We start from the raw sequence: 16,680 nt of genomic DNA, 5'->3' as shown, positions 1-16,680 counted from the left end.
GGCTGTGCCAGAGGTGGCTGCGGTGGGTGGGGAACAAAGGTACAAGGCAGCAGGACTTTGGGGGAGGGTGGACAAGTAAGTATATTCTGTACACATAGTGATCCACGGTTGGTGGCTGATTTTTAAAAGTCAACGATGAGCCGATAATTTCTTTGGCTGATTGTTACATGGAGCAATAATCTGCTGAATTGGCCTGATCTGGCAGATTATTGCTCAGTGTAATATGGATATTGAGGCTGCAAAACTCCGGTGCAACTGCTAAACCGGGAACAGAGCCGACTTCTTACAGTTCTGTTCTAACTGTAGTGCAGGCACCAAACAGCTGATCAGCTGGAGGGCTGAGTGTCAGCACCCCATTCATTCACTATTGATAGCCTATCTTTTGAATAGGCTATTGTTTGTTTTATCCTAGAAAAACCCCATTAATTGTTTGAAAGACATACTACATTTCCTAATTTATTTCCATATATAATGTATGATGAGCCAGTAGTCAGACTTTACTTTCCTGCCTTCAGGAGACTGTGACTGTGCTTGGACAGATTGGATGTGACAGCAATGGAAAACTGAATTCCAAATCTATTGTTCTGGAGGGAGATCGGGAGAATTCCTCAGGAATGCAGGTTCCAGTTGACCTGTCAGAGTTAAAGGAATACTCACTGTTTCCTGGACAGGTATTAATAGAAAAACAACCCTTATAATTCTTTAATAAACAGGGGAAGACTCTAATAGTTATCACTGCATCCTGCTGGACTCTCAGTCCTTTGTTTTGTTTTCTTTAGGTTGTAGTAATGGAAGGGACCAACAGCACGGGAAGAAAATTTGTTGCCTCAAAACTATATGAGGTATGTATAAGTAATGATTATTGTTAATAATAACACTATTATTTTTTTATTCCCTGAAAACAAAAAAAAAAGCAATAAATTTTATATTTGCGTAGTATTGCTGAAAAAGACACATTATTTATATCCCCCCGTTTGTATCCTACGGTGATCTTAATATGTGATTTGGGGTGGTTTTATACATTTTGGGGGAGATTTATCAGGCAGTCTAAGAGCTCAGAAGTGGCATAGGTTTTCTTAACATTTTTCAACCAGCGGTGCACCAGCTCCTGCTCTGTGTTGCAGCTCATACATCCCCCCCCCTCCCGTTACGCCCCCTTCCTGTACCTCTGTTTGCAAAACAGGCATTTGTGCATATATTTATGTGCAAATAGGTGATTTATTTTCATGGGACTTCTTTAAAAACCCTTTTAATGTGTTCATTTCCAATATGTATCTGCCTGGTCTTTTTATTCCTGGGAAAATAAGCCAGAGTTGTCAGCAGCAGCTTACTCCCTCTCTCCATTCAGACGGTTGCCCGAGTTGATAGTTCTGCAGTGTTGATTCAGGAGAGACAATGCATGTCATGAGGCAGAAGCTACTTTTTTTTCCCATCCCTACTCTAAATCTGGCATCGTAATAAATTCCTAGATCATATTTGTGAAACTTGCTGCCCTCCAGCTGTTGCAAGACTACAATTCCCATCATGCCTGGACAACCAAAGCTAAAGCTTTTACTATCTAGGCATAATGGAAATTGGAGCTTTGCTACTGCGGGAAGGCTGTTAGCTGCCCTAGGTCAATGCCCCGATCTCCGCAGTCTAGTGACTCTAACCTGTGATGATGATACACTCTGAGGCTGGGTTCACACTACGTATATTTCAGTCAGTATTGTGGTCCTCATTTTGCAACCAAAACCAGGAGTGGATTGAAAACACAGAAAGGCTATCTTCACACAATGTTGAAATTGAGTGGATGGCTGCCCTTTAATGGCAAATATTTTCTGTTATTTAAAAACAACGGCTGTTAAATTGAAATAATGGCAGCCATCCACCGCCGTTGTATGGCGGCCATCCACTCAATTTCAACATTGTTTGAACAGATCCTTTCTGTGTTTTCAATCAACTCCTGGTTATGGTTGCAATAGGAGGACCACAATACTGACTGACAGCCGCGTGGCTGTGTCATTACAGCGCAGCATATATTCATACAGTTCCCCCACTCCTAGCACCATATGAGAGATGCTGTGTGTGTGTGTGTGTGTGTGTGTGTGTGTGTGTGTGTGTGTGTGTGTCTCCATTACAGACCTTCCATGTCCGTGTTCCGTGTGAATGCAGCCTTAGGCTATGTTCACACAATAGATTTTTTTATGACAAGAACGGACGTTGTTTGCAAATAAAACAATGGCTCTTCTTGTCCTAAAACAATGGGCAGCAATAAAATGCAAGCAACGTCCATTCACACAGTGTATTGACTAACGGCTGCTGTTCGCTATAGCCGCACAAATAATTTACATGTCAACGGCCGCAAATAATTGACAGTTCACACTTTGTGTGGCTCTCATGTCGGCCGTAGTGTGCCTGGAAATCAATAGTTAATTGATTTCCAGGCACATCCATATGGCGGCCGGATTGTAATGATTTTAAAATTATGTTTATCCGGCCGTTGTCTGACACTGCCAACTTATATTCATATTCTGACACACACTAGGTAGGTGGTCTTACTTGCTGTCTCTATTGCTCAATGACATTATCTTAAAGAATTACTGTAATTATGTTATGGGTGGAGCACATAAGAAGGCGCTTCATTCCCCGGCTCTGTGCTTAGTCAACTTTAATGAAAAATTTTTTAATGAAATGGATTGAGCTCCAAACCATTATGTGAAGCATGCCATGGTGCATTTAACCTGGCTATATCTAGAGATTGGTGGGGGTCTTTGAACTGAGACACCGACCAAACAAGATTTTTTGTGTGAAATGTTAACGTGGAGGTTTTTTATATGTGTGTGTGTATGTGTGTATATATATATATATATATATATATATATATATATATATATATATATCTATATCTCTATATATATATCTCACAGTTTAACAGCAATTCTTTTCCATGTGAATTGGCTCAGTGCTGCATATTGCTTTTATTATAAATGAATTGGAGTAATTTAGAATAGTTTAGTCGGTTTACTGTACTTTATTGGATTATTTTGTGAGCTCTGTTTTCCATTTATTCATTACGTTCAAGCAATGTTATTCTGTCACACCCAGTTCTCTGTTTTGGTTGAATCTATGATGACAATGGACTCTAGTTGAAAAAAGACTTACTATTATGTTAGCATTTGCAGAAAGTTGATTAAAGTAAAATAAGGTAATTTTCCATGTGTTATATGCTGCATTTGGTTATGTTGAATATTTTTGTTTTTTTAGGGAGTCTCCCTTCCGTTCTACCAGCCAAGCGTTGATCCTGAAGGTAAGGACTGTACTGTGATCATTTGAGAAGTAAAGTTACCTAGGCAAGAGCATGTGTCCACGAAACCGCTCATTTCAGACCTAGATGTTTGCTGGTTAACAAAATAAGGGCAAACACATCGGAAGGATTTAAGACCTTTTCGTCTAAAAAAAAAAAAAATAATAAAATAAAATTTCTCTCACTTTCTGTGACTGTCCATGGCATGGTAATGTTCATTTATGCCCCCAGTATGACCAGTGGGACTTCCAAACCACTTTAATACATAGCCTGCGCAATTACGTTTGCAGAATGTATTTTTCTAACTATAAGGGTAAAGGACATATAGACAACAGGAAATAGAAAAAAAAGTATACAAATGAAAACTTTTCTGGTGAAGGGTTTAATTTGACTTATTTGGCAGTCCAGTTCACGTGACACAGAGCCTGGAGAGAACGTCCAGAGTGTGGGCTACTTCTAGCTAGTTGTTGCAGTCTGAACACTTAGATCTCGACCGACCAACTTTTTTGCCATCCTGACATGTCAAAAGTTTGTTTTCTAATGACGGGTACACTTTTTAAAGAAGCAGCTCACAAAATTTTTTTTATTCAGAAGGCTAGGTGCAGGCGCGTATGCTCACTGCAGGTGATCAATGTCCTGCGGTGCGGCTCCGTTCCAGTCCGGTGTTCAATCACAGGAGATAGAAGAGGGGTCACAGCAGCGGCCAACATGAGTGCGCGCCAGATTTGAATGGTGCTGGGGGACACTGATTACCTGTGGTGAGTATAAGCGCCAATAATAATTTTTGTGAACTGTTTCTTTAAAGTCCTTGCTCACCCAGCACTTAAGGGGTCTATGTTTAAAGGGTGACCAGTCAGGCATCTGCAGTTCTTCTGGTTATCATTATTTGGGTACTCCCATCTTTCCACAAATGTATTCTTCATCACAGTTATTGGCCAGTTATGAGCAAATGCAGGTTCGGTAGCGGGGGGTACAATTATAGTGATACCTAAAAATAAAGGTTAAAATCTGTATTTTGTCCCTTTTAACTGTTGTATGTCTATGGATCTGTCTCAGGGCTCTTTGTTTAATGCCCTATTGATGACATGTCATGTGGGCAATACTTGTGACTTAAAAGGGTATTCCCCCCAAGAGCTAAAAAAATGAAATGCTCCCAAACCTAGCTGGTCTTACTCACCAAGTCCCTCTGAGTATTTTGAGCCGTCTCCCATCTTTCTAGCTGTTGCCGTTCCTGAGTTACAACTTTTTCTAAAACATGGTCTATATCCAAGATAGGAAACTACATTTCCCATCATGCAATGCTTCTGAATGATGATGGTGAAGTAGCAGAGCTGAGACAATGAAGGAGATGATGACAGTGTAGCAGAGCTGAGATGGCTGTGTTGGTGTAGCAAAGCTGAGTTGGAAGTGACGGTGCAGCAGAGCTGAGTTGGCGGGGACGGCGGTGCAGCAGAGCTGAGTTGGCGGGGACGGCGGTGCAGCAGAGCTGAGTTGGCGGGGACGGCGGTGCAGCAGAGCTGAGTTGGCGGGGACGGCGGTGCAGCAGAGCTGAGTTGGCGGGGACGGCGGTGCAGCAGAGCTGAGTTGGCGGGGACGGCGGTGCAGCAGAGCTAAGTTGGCGGGGACGGCGGTGCAGCAGAGCTGAGTTGGCGGGGACGGCGGTGCAGCAGAGCTGAGTTGGCGGGGACGGCGGTGCAGCAGAGCTGAGTTGGCGGGGACGCCGTTGCGGGCGATTGCGGGGGCGGAGCTTGCCGCGCGGGGGGGGGGGGGGTGCCGCGGGTGAGTGCGGAGGCTATGCTGCGGGTGAGTGAGGGATGCCACGGGTGATGGGGGGGGGGGGGCTGTATGCTGCAGGTGAGTGCTGCCGGGAGGCTCTGGACACAGGGGGTGAGCTCTGGGCTGGGGGTGACCCGGTGGCTGCTGTTAGAGAGGGATGCAGTCACAGCTGCGCTGATCACTGTCTACCTCTGTAACAGAAGCCACCGCATCAGTGTTCTCAGTCACTTCACTGTGCTGGGACTGAGGACACGTGATGCCGACACGGAGGGTGGGGGCCAGGAGCAGGGAGCGTCGGTGTGGACTGAGGTATGATGATTCTATGCAATCTATGGAGGTGAATGCAGCTGGATAACAGCAAAACTGTGCAGAATCCGTAATAACTTTATATTGGAAAGATGGAAAGCTACGGGTGGGCAGCGTATTAATGCAAAAATAATTTTGGGGGGAATACCCCTTTAAGTGTAAACCACACACATAGATTGCTAGTCTTCTGGCAGCCAGGGCTATGGAGGGTCACTACAGCAGAGTGTGGAATGCACTAAAGATGCTGTGTTTGAAGGTTTGTAGTGCCAATTGTAAATTAAACATGGATTACTAATATTCACAATATAAAATGGGTTTATTATTGTATCTATTGCACCAGAATATTCCACAGCGCTTGACCATGATCGCTCACCTCTCACAGTCTAATTTCCCTAGTTCATGTACATGCTAGGGTGATTCATAGAAAGCCTTCTAACCGCTGATGGTGACGGATGGAAATAGATTATGAATAATCGTGGGACTGTGTGAAGATTGCTGGCACTCATACTGAGTCATGATGTAGAATTGCTGCAGTCAGCGGTACTGGGCATAAAATGTGATGGTATTTGACACATCCTGTAGCTGCTGTTAAAGAAGAAAGGGGTGACAGCATCCTCCATTTCCTGTACAAGTAAATACATTCTGTTCCCTGTGGTGACTTCAGGTCAGAGAGAGCATACTGTAGTGCTGTTCTTTAAAGGGATTTTCCGGGAAATTAATATTGATTCTTGGCATCACGGTGCTGTGTGAGAACAGCAGCCTCCTTATTACCAGGCACAAAACTTTTTTTGTTGCATTTTTTTTTTCCAACTTTTTTTTATCAAGATTACAATTTCAGACCTTTCCACAGAACAAGTGATTAGTGGTCTGACCTCTGTCACCCTGACTGATCATGAACATGGGGTGCTGATTGACCCTTTGTAAACGGAGCAGCTGCATACTGAATTCTTCCATGCACAATGGGACTGCTCAAGATAGCTAGGAGCTGTATTCAACAAGCTTTCTGGGTGCTGGGAAAAGCTGGATCCAGTCCTGGGAAACTTCTCCCAGTTCCCCAGGACTGGATCCAGCTTTTCCCAGCACCTGTGGAGGAGCGGCAGAAAGTTATAAGGCAGCAGGCTGATGAGCAGATTGCAGATATAACAAACTGCTTCCCTTCATTATTGTTGTAAATTTACTCATCTCTAGTTATAATTGGTAGAGTATTTTTTCCCATTGACATTTATGTACAGAAAAGAAATTGAAAAGAAAAGGCAATTCTTTTTCTTTGGGGGCATTTTGTGTTTACACAGTTTGTCCTATGGTAAAACTGACATGGTATCTATGTTCCTCAAGTTGATACGATTACAACGATATGTAACTTGTGTAACTTTAATTTTATTTGATGGCTTTTAAAAAATTAAAACCTTCTTAAAAATCTAAATGCTCCTTAAAATTGCTCTATGACCATGCTTATAATGCTTTTATCCTTTGGTCTATGGGGCTGGTTGAGGTGGCATTTTTTGCCCCATAATCTGTACTTTTTATCGGTACTTTGTGTATATGTGACTTTTTGATCGCTTTTTATTACGATTTTATTGCTGGATTTGATGCGACCAAAAGTACGCAATTTTGCACTTTGACGGATTTTTGCGCTTACACCATTTACCGTGCAAGATCAGGAATGTAATAATTTAATAGATCGGGCGATTATGCATGCGGCGATACCAAATGTGTTTGTTTTTTTTTGTTTTTTTTAATATAAAATGGGAAAAGGGGGGTGATTTTAATTTTTATTAGGGGAGGGGATTTTTTATTAATGAGAAAACGTAATTTTTTTTTTACACTGTATATACGCAGCATTGATCTCCCATTGAGACCAGATCAGCAGAATACCGAGCCGGAATCAGCGTCATTTCGACCCTGAGGCCCGGCCAGGTAGGTTAAACTGATCGCCCTTTCGCGGTCACATTACAGGGGGGGGGGTGATCCGCCCACTAGACCACCACGGAGGGGGCAAAGAACAATTTAGATGCAGTTGTCAGCCATGACAGCTGCATCTAAACGGCTCATTAGCGGGCGTGGCAATCGGATCGCACCCGCTAATACCCGCAGTCCCGGGCTATTAATAGCGCGGCCCTGCTCTGAACTCCCCTCTCGACCAAGGACGTACAGTTATTTGTCGAATTGGGATTGAGTACCGAAATAAAAAATATGGTATTGGTATCGAACTCTAAATTTTGGTAGTATAAAATGCATAAAGATAAGGGGTAACATAGTGGGCATTATGCTTGAGAATTGGGTCAGTTCTTCCATTTAAACCAGGGGTGTCAAACTCAGGCCCTCCAGCTGTTTTAAAACTACAATTCCCATCATGCCTGGACAGCCAAAGCTAAAGCTTTGGCTGTCCAGGCATGATGGGAATTGTAGTTTTGTAACAGCTGGAGGGCCGCAGTTTGACACGTCTGATTTAAACCATAAAGCTTTAATCTTGGAGTGGCGTTAAGTATGAGAACCTGTAGAATATTTAATATTGGAGGCAAAATTTACAGTGACTAGTATTTTGGATTTAGGGTAGCTTCACACGTACCGGATCCGCAGCAGATTTTTCGCTACAAGCTTGCAGCGAAATCCGCTGCAGATCCTGTACTGTAAAGCTGAATGAGTTCCATACACACAGCGCATCTGCTGCGTGTATGGGACCCAGCCCCTTTAACGCCGACTGCCTTCAGCCCCGAGCATACATTACCTGCTCGAAGCCGCGGCTGTGTATGATGCTCCCGGCTCCTCTCGCTCCTCATCAGCCAATCACTGCTTTAACTATAACTTTCTGACACCAGTTGATTTGAAAGAACTCTGAGAGGGAGGTCTGGAGCTCAGGAATGATCTTGTGTTTAACTACTAAAAGTTTCCAAACATCAATAGAGACGTTTGTCAGGCTAAGGCTAGGTTCACACTGCGTTTTTGCAATCCATTTTTTGTGTGCATCCGTTTTTCCATTGACTTCCATTGTAAAAAAAAAAAAAAAAAAACCTGATCAAAACGGATCCGTTTTTTTTTTTTTTTTTTTTTTACGGACACAAACGTAGCTGACACTACTTTTGTGTCCGTTAAAAAAAAACTGATCCGTTTTTTTTTTTTTTTTACTATGGTAGTCAATGGAAAATTGGATCGAAATGGATGCACACAAATGCATCCGTTTTCTTTCATCCGTTATTTACAAAAAAACGGACAAAAAAGACGGATTGCAAAAACGCAGTGTGAACCTAGCCTTAATGAAACTCGCCAGAGCACCCTGACACGCAATTCACTTGTTCCATTTGCATCCAGTTTTTTACCACTATACTAAATGACAACGGTCTAGTTTTTTCCATAATGGCTGCTTGGTAGTAGTGGGTATGTGTATTTAAACAAAAGACTGTGGATCTTATTAAAGATGGTATAGGAATGGACATGTTTCTAAACATACACTGTACAATATCTGAGGGATAATTCAGGGCTGTGGAGGTTTTGCTCCTTAATATATATTATGAGCAACATTCTAATAGGACACTGGCCCTATTACATAAGGGGGGTCAGGGAATATATCAGTAATAGGACACTGGCCCTATTACATAAGGGGGGTCAGGGAATATATCAGTAATAGGACACTGGCCCTATTACATAAGGGGGGTCAGGGAATATATCAGTAATAGGACACTGGCCCTATTACATAAGGGGGGGTCAGGGAATATATCAGTAATAGGACACTGGCCCTATTACATAAGGGGGGTCAGGGAATATATCAGTAATAGGACACTGGCCCTATTACATAAGGGGGGTCATGGAAAAGTTGTCGGTCACTATTTGGCAGTTTGTTTCTGAGCTGGAAGAGTCCATTGTGTGGGGGGAGATCTGTGCTGTTCTCTTCCTGGATGCTGGATGACTGTATATGAGCAGCAGTTTAATATGGAGATATCCTGTGTAATATAAAGGAGGAGAAGACATAAGTAGTGTAGCAGGAACCTCTGTCCTCCAGTGTGGTGTTTTCTCTCTGGTAGAAGATTTTTATTACATTTTTCTGGATTTGATGCGACCAAAAATGCGCAATTTTGCACTTTGGCATTTTTTTCCGCTTACGCCGTTTACCGTACGAGATCAGGAATGCTGCTGCTGCTTTTTACAGGCCATCAGATACAAGAAAAGTTATATATCGTTTTAATCGTAACGACTTGAGGAACATGCAAACACAAGGAGGAAAAAACGAAAACGCAAAAACGAAAAGTGGCCCCGTCCTTAAAGGGTTAAAGAGGTAGTTCAGTGAATTTCTTTTTTTTTTTTTTTCTGAAATACCCCTTTAGGCTGGGTTCACACTATGTATATTTGAGGCTGTATTTGTGAGGCTGTATAGCAACCAAAACAAGGAGTGGATTGAAAACACAGAAAGGCTATGTTCACATAATGTTGTAATTGAGTGGATGGCCGTCATTTAATGGCAAATATTTGCTGTTATTTTAAAACAACGTCTGTTATATTGAAATAATTGCAGTTATTTACCGTTATATGACGGCCATCCACTCAATTTCAACATTGTGTGAACAGATCCTTTCTGTGTTTTCAATCCACTCCTGGTTTTGGTTGCTATGAGGACCTGACTTGAGGACCAAATACTGCCTGAAATATACGTAGTGTGAACCCAGCCTTAAGGTGTTTCCAATGTATTGACCATAGGAAGATAGTTTAAAGCAAACAGCCGTGAGGCAGTGTGTCCATTTTTTTTTATTATAGCCTTAAACATCTGGATAAGTTATTTTGTAACCACTTATGGTCTAGCCCCTTGCCGCAAAATGACGTTCCAGGAACGTCCTGTAAAGCAGGTAGTTTATGCAACATGTCGTTCCTGGAACGTCATGTTGTCCCTGCCTCCCCCCGCTGTCCCTAGCGGCGATCGGGCAGCAGGATTGGGCTGTTAACCCCATAGGCGCCACGGTCCGTGGGACCGCAGTGTCTATGGGGCATCCGGAGGGAGATTGGCTCCAGGGGGGAGGGGTAAACATGGCAACCCAGACGCCGCCCAGTGCACCTGGGCTGCTATGGTTAGAATGCTGAGGTCCCTGCACTGAGGCAGGGGTCTGATCGTTTGCATGAGCTGTCAGTGTACTGACAGCTCATTCACTGTATAATACATTGCAGCACAGATCATGTGCTGTAATGTATTATATATGTACCTGAAAAAGTAACTGTTAAAAACACCACACAAATACATAAATAAATAAAAAAGTTAAATAAATAAAATAAATATACACATTCCCCATCCCCTCTGTATAAATGATCCCCTCTAAATAAAATACATATATTTGGTATTGCCGCGTCCATAATGACCCCGTCTATTAACCTGTTACATTAATTATCTCGCCCGATTAACACCATAAAAAAATAACCAAAATTACATTCTTTTGTTAATCACTCCCCCCTGAAAAAAATACCAAAAAATATCAAAACATCACATGTACCCAAAAGGCGTACCACTAAAAGTGTCAGCTTATGCTGCAAAAAAAAAGCCCTCACATAACTCCATTGGCAAAAAAATAAAAATATTACTGCTCTTACAATATGCAAAACCAATGTTCCCCCCCTAAGCTTCAGCCACAGCTGAGCGGAATGGCAAGAGAGCTGAGCAATGATCAGGCAAAGTTGGCCAAATCAAAAACTTGACAAAGGAACATCGGTACCCCATCCTCACACACACACACTAACTATCCCAGCAGGCCGCCATCTCGCGCCCCAAACACACACAGTAACCTTAGACACCCCGGGAGTTACAATCATCACCCCCATGCAGCAGTCTGAGGTAGGGGAGCATGGCGGGGAGAAGCTTGGCGCCGCTACGGTCGGCTGTGGTGCACTAGGGTGACGTCACTGGAGTGCAGGAGAGAGGCAGGGCAGGAGTGTGCGTCCAATGAAGAGCGGGGGGACGTCACTAGTGGCGTCCGGGCTTACGTCAGACACTAAGTGGTGCCAACAAGGTTAGGCTGATCCCGCGACCCTCAGCCCGCCAGCGCCTAAGTAACAGCAGCCTGGGGCCTCTGATAGTCATCTATCAGAGGCACTGACGGGATCAAAAAAACTTTCGGGGCTAGGCTGAATTAATTCGGGGCTTGAGCCCCGAATGTTCATGCCTAGCGACGCCACTGGATCTCAGGCTGAGCGGGCGGCTGGAGGCAGTGAGCGGGGCCTTCCTGTCAGCTAAGCGACTGTGCGCCGCGCAGCTTAAAGGAAACGTTGTGCAAGACACAAACAGTATTTATAGTATAAATGCCATAAACTTTTAACAAAAGCTATATAAAATGGATATCATTGTAATGTACCGACATGACGAATAAAGATAACATGTCATATGTAACATAAAGTAAACGGCGGACAAAAGAAAATGATAAAAAACTGATGCTAAATTGTGTTTTTTTATTCGTACCTCATAAAAAATTTAATAAAAAATGATTAGGGTGTCACATGTCCTCCAGAATGGTACAGATGAAAACATCAACTTGCCTTGCTAAAATATTTTGGCACCGCAAGGCCTCATGGTATAATGGCTAAAAAAAACCTGAGAGGAAAAAAAGGCCCCAAAATTTACCAATTCTCTGTCATGTCTGAGGCCTGTGGATGATTCGGGTGACGCACTGCAGCCACATATGGAGGATTTCTAGAAACATTGAAATAAGGAGAATAAATATTGAGGTGTATTACTCAGTTAGCATTTGCTGTGTTAGAGGAAAAAATGGATTAAAATGTACTATCTGTCCCAAAAAATTTTAATTTTAAATTTCCCCTCCAACTAAAGGTTAGTACACTTATAAAAAGCTACTTTGAATACTTTGAGGGGTACAGTTTTTACAGTGGAGGGATTTATGGGGTTAACTAACATACAGGCCCCACAAATCCACTTCAGAACTGGACTGGTCCCTAATAAAATCAGAAATCAAAATTTTGAAGCCTCCTAACATCCTAAAAATTAAAAAGAACAGTCACCAAATGATGTCATTATAAAGTAGACATGTTGTAGATGTTGCAGTAATAATTAGTTTGTGACATGACGTATACCAAGTGTATCAACCAACGTATACCACAAATATAAAGGGGAATATGTCAGGAAAAAAACAATCTCAGAATAACCGTGATAGTTAAAAGCATTGCAGAGTTAAAAACCACATAAAGAGAGACAGGCCAGATTTGGAGAATAGGCCCTGGGCATTTAGGCCAAAACCTGCTGAAGAGGCAAGGGGTTAAAGTGACCTCATATGTCCTCCAGTATACATTACAGTGGGTGTGAGATTTTATACTGGAGTCGGTTTAGGATCAACTTAGGTGCGACATCCTTAGGCGAAACCACCAAAGAAATGACAGAAAATGAATGAGGAGCTAACAATAGATGCCAAAACTGATCAAAGCTCTGCAGGTGCGAGGCCTGTAAGGTGCGAGAACAAAGCAGGTGAAATAGAGAGGAAGTGGCACTCAGCATTCACTGAAGATGATCAGTCTGTTACAGGCAACTTGTGTGTTCTATCGGGAGGATTCCCTACTAGAAGCTGCAATCTGGGGCTGTTATATCCATGTGCCAGGTGGAGGGAGGATTTAGTTTTCAATATTTTCAAAGTGATGTCATTATATGTGATCTAATCGTATGGGGTTACATGAGCCGTGGTTGTAACTTCTGTAATGTTCTAGCATTACATTGTGACACTGGTCGCACGACACAAAGATCGCACGTGTGACGCAGAGAGACTGCAAGGTGACACTCACAAAAAAAAGTCCACCTTTGATGCTAATGATCTCAATGCAAGTGGCATGTCATCACAACTGGAATATAAGTATTAGGTCTCAAGACTTTAAAGGATTATCCAGGCACAGAAAAACATGGCCAATTTCTTCCAGAACAATACTACTCTTGTCCTCCTTTTGGGTGTAGGTTTTGCAGTTCGTTTTGCAGGGAATAGAGCTAGATTGCAATACCACAGAGGGGTGGAGCTGTTTTTGCAAGAAAGTAAATTTTCTAATCCTGGATAACTTCTTTAAGTGCTCTATGTGTCGCCATGTAGCCCTAACCTTAGATGTCCTCAGCACTTTATGAAAAACTGCTAGGGTTCTATAAAAAGCTATTGCTACCGTTATTTTTTTTTTAATTTATGTGGGGTCAGTGGTTGCTTTTCATAAATGCAACATGGTGTAGGTTGGCCTTTTTTCATCCTATTAGCATGGGAAGATGTCTTGGGTTTTTCGTGTGTGAATTTAGCAATGTGTATTCCTCACTTTCTTCAAAAGATTAATCACATCATTTATAGTAGGGATAACTATAGACAGACCACAGCCAAAGAAATACATGAAATGCAGGTATACTCTTTCTTTGGAGAAACCCCAGCAGTATGGACGTGCACATTTGATGAACCCTGCTACCCAAATAAAAATAAGACAGCGGAAACTGAGAATTGTGTTTGCTTTGTTGTAAGCAAAAGTGTATTTTTTTAAGTAAACTGACAGGAAACAGTGGTTTTCAGTAAACAGACATTTTGCATATGTAACACATTGTAACACATTTGCGTTTCTAGAAGCCACAATCCTGTAATCCAGCCAGGGTAATGTGATTAACACTGAAGGCAGAGGGAGAAGAGATAATGTACAAGGGGAAAGCGGCTGATTATGTGAATCTGAACTAGTCCTCAGAATAGGGATGTGATAAGAGATGCTGCATTCACCAGTGTGATCTGTAGGGAGCAGTATATAGGAAGAATGGCCACAGAGATTAGGGGGCATATCTATCATTCTTTTTGCTGCATTAGTTTGCTTAAAACATTTTTTATAGCAGCATTTATCAAGCTGTTTATGCTGGCTGCTCAATTTTTGAATTTTGTCGCTCGGAGGGGGCCATGATTTATGTTGGCTACTTTTTTTTGCCACAATTACCATGTCAATTTATTTTATTTTTTTTTGCACAGCAGCACTCCACTTAGCCTTGGTGTAGTTTGTTTATCCAACCTATGTTAGCCAAAAAAGTGTGCAAAAAAAATTGTGCAAGATTTATCAGGGCGCATGCAACTAATGAACTTTGCGGATTGACCTGTGCACAAATTATACATATTCCCCTAGTTGTTTGTGGCTGATCAAGTAAATTTTCGCACTAATAAACTAATGTGTTTGCAGACATTTGACCACAAGCATTCCAGTGTTCTGTCTTCCTGTTCTGTGGGGAAGGTGGAGACAGCCAGGGTCCCACCTGGAAAACAGGGGTACAGCCTAGGTCATTGTGTAAACTGTATACATTACCTCTCCACGAAGAAGACCAGGAACATGGAGAGAAGAGGAACGGGAGCATGGAGAGGTAATGTGTAACAGTTAAGGGCAAGGGCTGCATGGACATCACTTATGATGTCCGTGCAGTGATTGCTAAACAAGTATCGAGTCGTGTAATAGGTTCAGTAAACAAGCATCCATAATCGTTTTGTGTAAGGGTGTGTTTACACAGAGATTTATCTGACAGATTTTGGAAGCCAAAGCCAGGAATGGATTTGAAAAGAGGATAGATCCCAGTCTTTCCTTTATGACCTGATCCCTGTTTATAGTCTGTTCTTGGCTTTGGCTTTAAAGATCTTTCAGATAAATCTGTCTGTGTAAACGCACCATAATAGCTCATGTTGAAAGGAAACAATCAGCCAAAATGCATATTGATTGATTCAAGTGATCGTTGTTTTTCAGCATGTCCTGCTGCCTCCCACACGATGTCTGTGAGTGTAATAGCACAGACATCGAGCGGGGAACGAGGAGGAAGTGAGCGATGGCCGCTTGCTTCCTCCTTTCACATCGGGTCGTGTAATTAAATAACAACTGAAGGACCTAGTTATTAGTAATGATCTAGTGATCTTCTTATAAAGAAATACCCTTTAGTACACACAAGAAGTAAACCAATGTAGAGGTGTCTGTGTTGGCTGCATGATAACATACCCCAGGGCAAATGTATCATATTAATAGTCGGAGACCAAACTGATATGACAAACACAGATAAATGTTGTAAGAGGCAGCTGCAGAAAAGCTGAGCTCCAGGCAACAACCAGTTTCCCGATAGCTGTAATGGTCTGACCCTCTGGTCGCTGCTTGTGCCTGCAAGTCAAACACCTGGTGTGGTAGAGCCTCACTGGGGATCCCTTCATGAACTGGCTTGTGAAGGCTGCAAGTATACTTGTAGTTCTGGTAATGGGTTTAACTTGATGGATTTCATGTGTTACCTCCAAGCATGATAGTTAAGTTGTTGGTAAATTTTTGGCATTCTGACTTTTTAAGAGCGTTTTGGTTTAAGAGCTCACAGTTTTTCAAAATTGTGACTTGGTTTAAGAGCATTGCTTTGGTTTAAGAGCTCCCTGTACTGGGCGGGATGACGAGTAGGGGAGGGGTATGTTCTGCATAGCGGGGTCTACAGCCCTGTACACCTGACCCAGGAAGTCTCCCTCACCTTCCAAATCATAGCAGATCCACTTCAGGCTGGGGCTTACATAAGGGGACAGGACTGTGGAGGTAATCTCTCCATAGCTGTAACCCCTCTCTCTCCGGACAGAGAGCGCTGCTATACTGTGCCCACATATGTCCTGCTCATTCCTTCATGCTCCCTGCAGTCTGTCCGCCCTTGTGTTTCCCATCCTCTCCATTACTGTACAGTAACTTATAATATCACATATTCTGCTGTTTATGAATGTTTCATTTGTTTTACATGTTGTTCAGAATAATAAATCATTATTTTGGGGGTGTGGAACCAATTGTCTGCATTTCTATGATTTCTCATGGGAAAATTTGCTTTGGTTTAAGAGTGGATTTGGCACTGCCTATGGGATTGTCCTGTGATTCGCTCATTTTGGAATCGCATTCACACATTTGCTACTACCCACCTGATCAATTATATCCCTATAGGCCCAATATGGGCAATTTTTGGATAAATAGACATCGGTGACTTTCCTTGCAGAGAACTTTTATACATGCTCTCGGCAGCAGGTGTGAAAACGATACTGCACACCTGGAATCACCCGTCTGCACCCCCATTCAAATTATTCTTAGAGAAACTTTCCTTTATTATGAAAATGGATTGGGTGGAAGCCTCGTGGAGGGAGGAGACTCACGTGGAACGTTTTTTTTTGACTGTTGGGAGAGTTCTATTGCTATATTACCTTTAGGGCCTATTCACACGTCAGTATATTTTCCGATCCGCAATTTTGAGTCCGTTAGCAATCCGCAAATTTCTATCCGTATTTCATCTGTAAATACGGACCCCATAGAGTTGTATTGGGTGTGTCAATTGAGGAATTTCTGTCCGTACT

General features: G+C 42.5%; 1 protein-coding gene across 1 annotated transcript in view; it reads left to right on the top strand.

The window, feature by feature from the left end:
* Positions 1–16,680, top strand: part of POLA2 (DNA polymerase alpha 2, accessory subunit) — a 41,512-nt gene that overhangs the window by 16,793 nt on the left and 8,039 nt on the right. The window contains exons 9-11 of the mRNA XM_069965552.1: positions 516–671; positions 780–842; positions 3,247–3,289. Coding sequence (XP_069821653.1) covers positions 516–671; positions 780–842; positions 3,247–3,289 — 262 coding nt within the window. The remainder of the gene's footprint in view (positions 1–515; positions 672–779; positions 843–3,246; positions 3,290–16,680) is intronic.

Source organism: Dendropsophus ebraccatus, chromosome 4, assembly GCF_027789765.1.
Source record: "Dendropsophus ebraccatus isolate aDenEbr1 chromosome 4, aDenEbr1.pat, whole genome shotgun sequence".
Lineage (NCBI taxonomy): Eukaryota > Metazoa > Chordata > Amphibia > Anura > Hylidae > Dendropsophus > Dendropsophus ebraccatus.
Note: the sequence above shows the minus strand (reverse complement) of the source record. Positions and strands in the feature narration are given on the sequence as shown.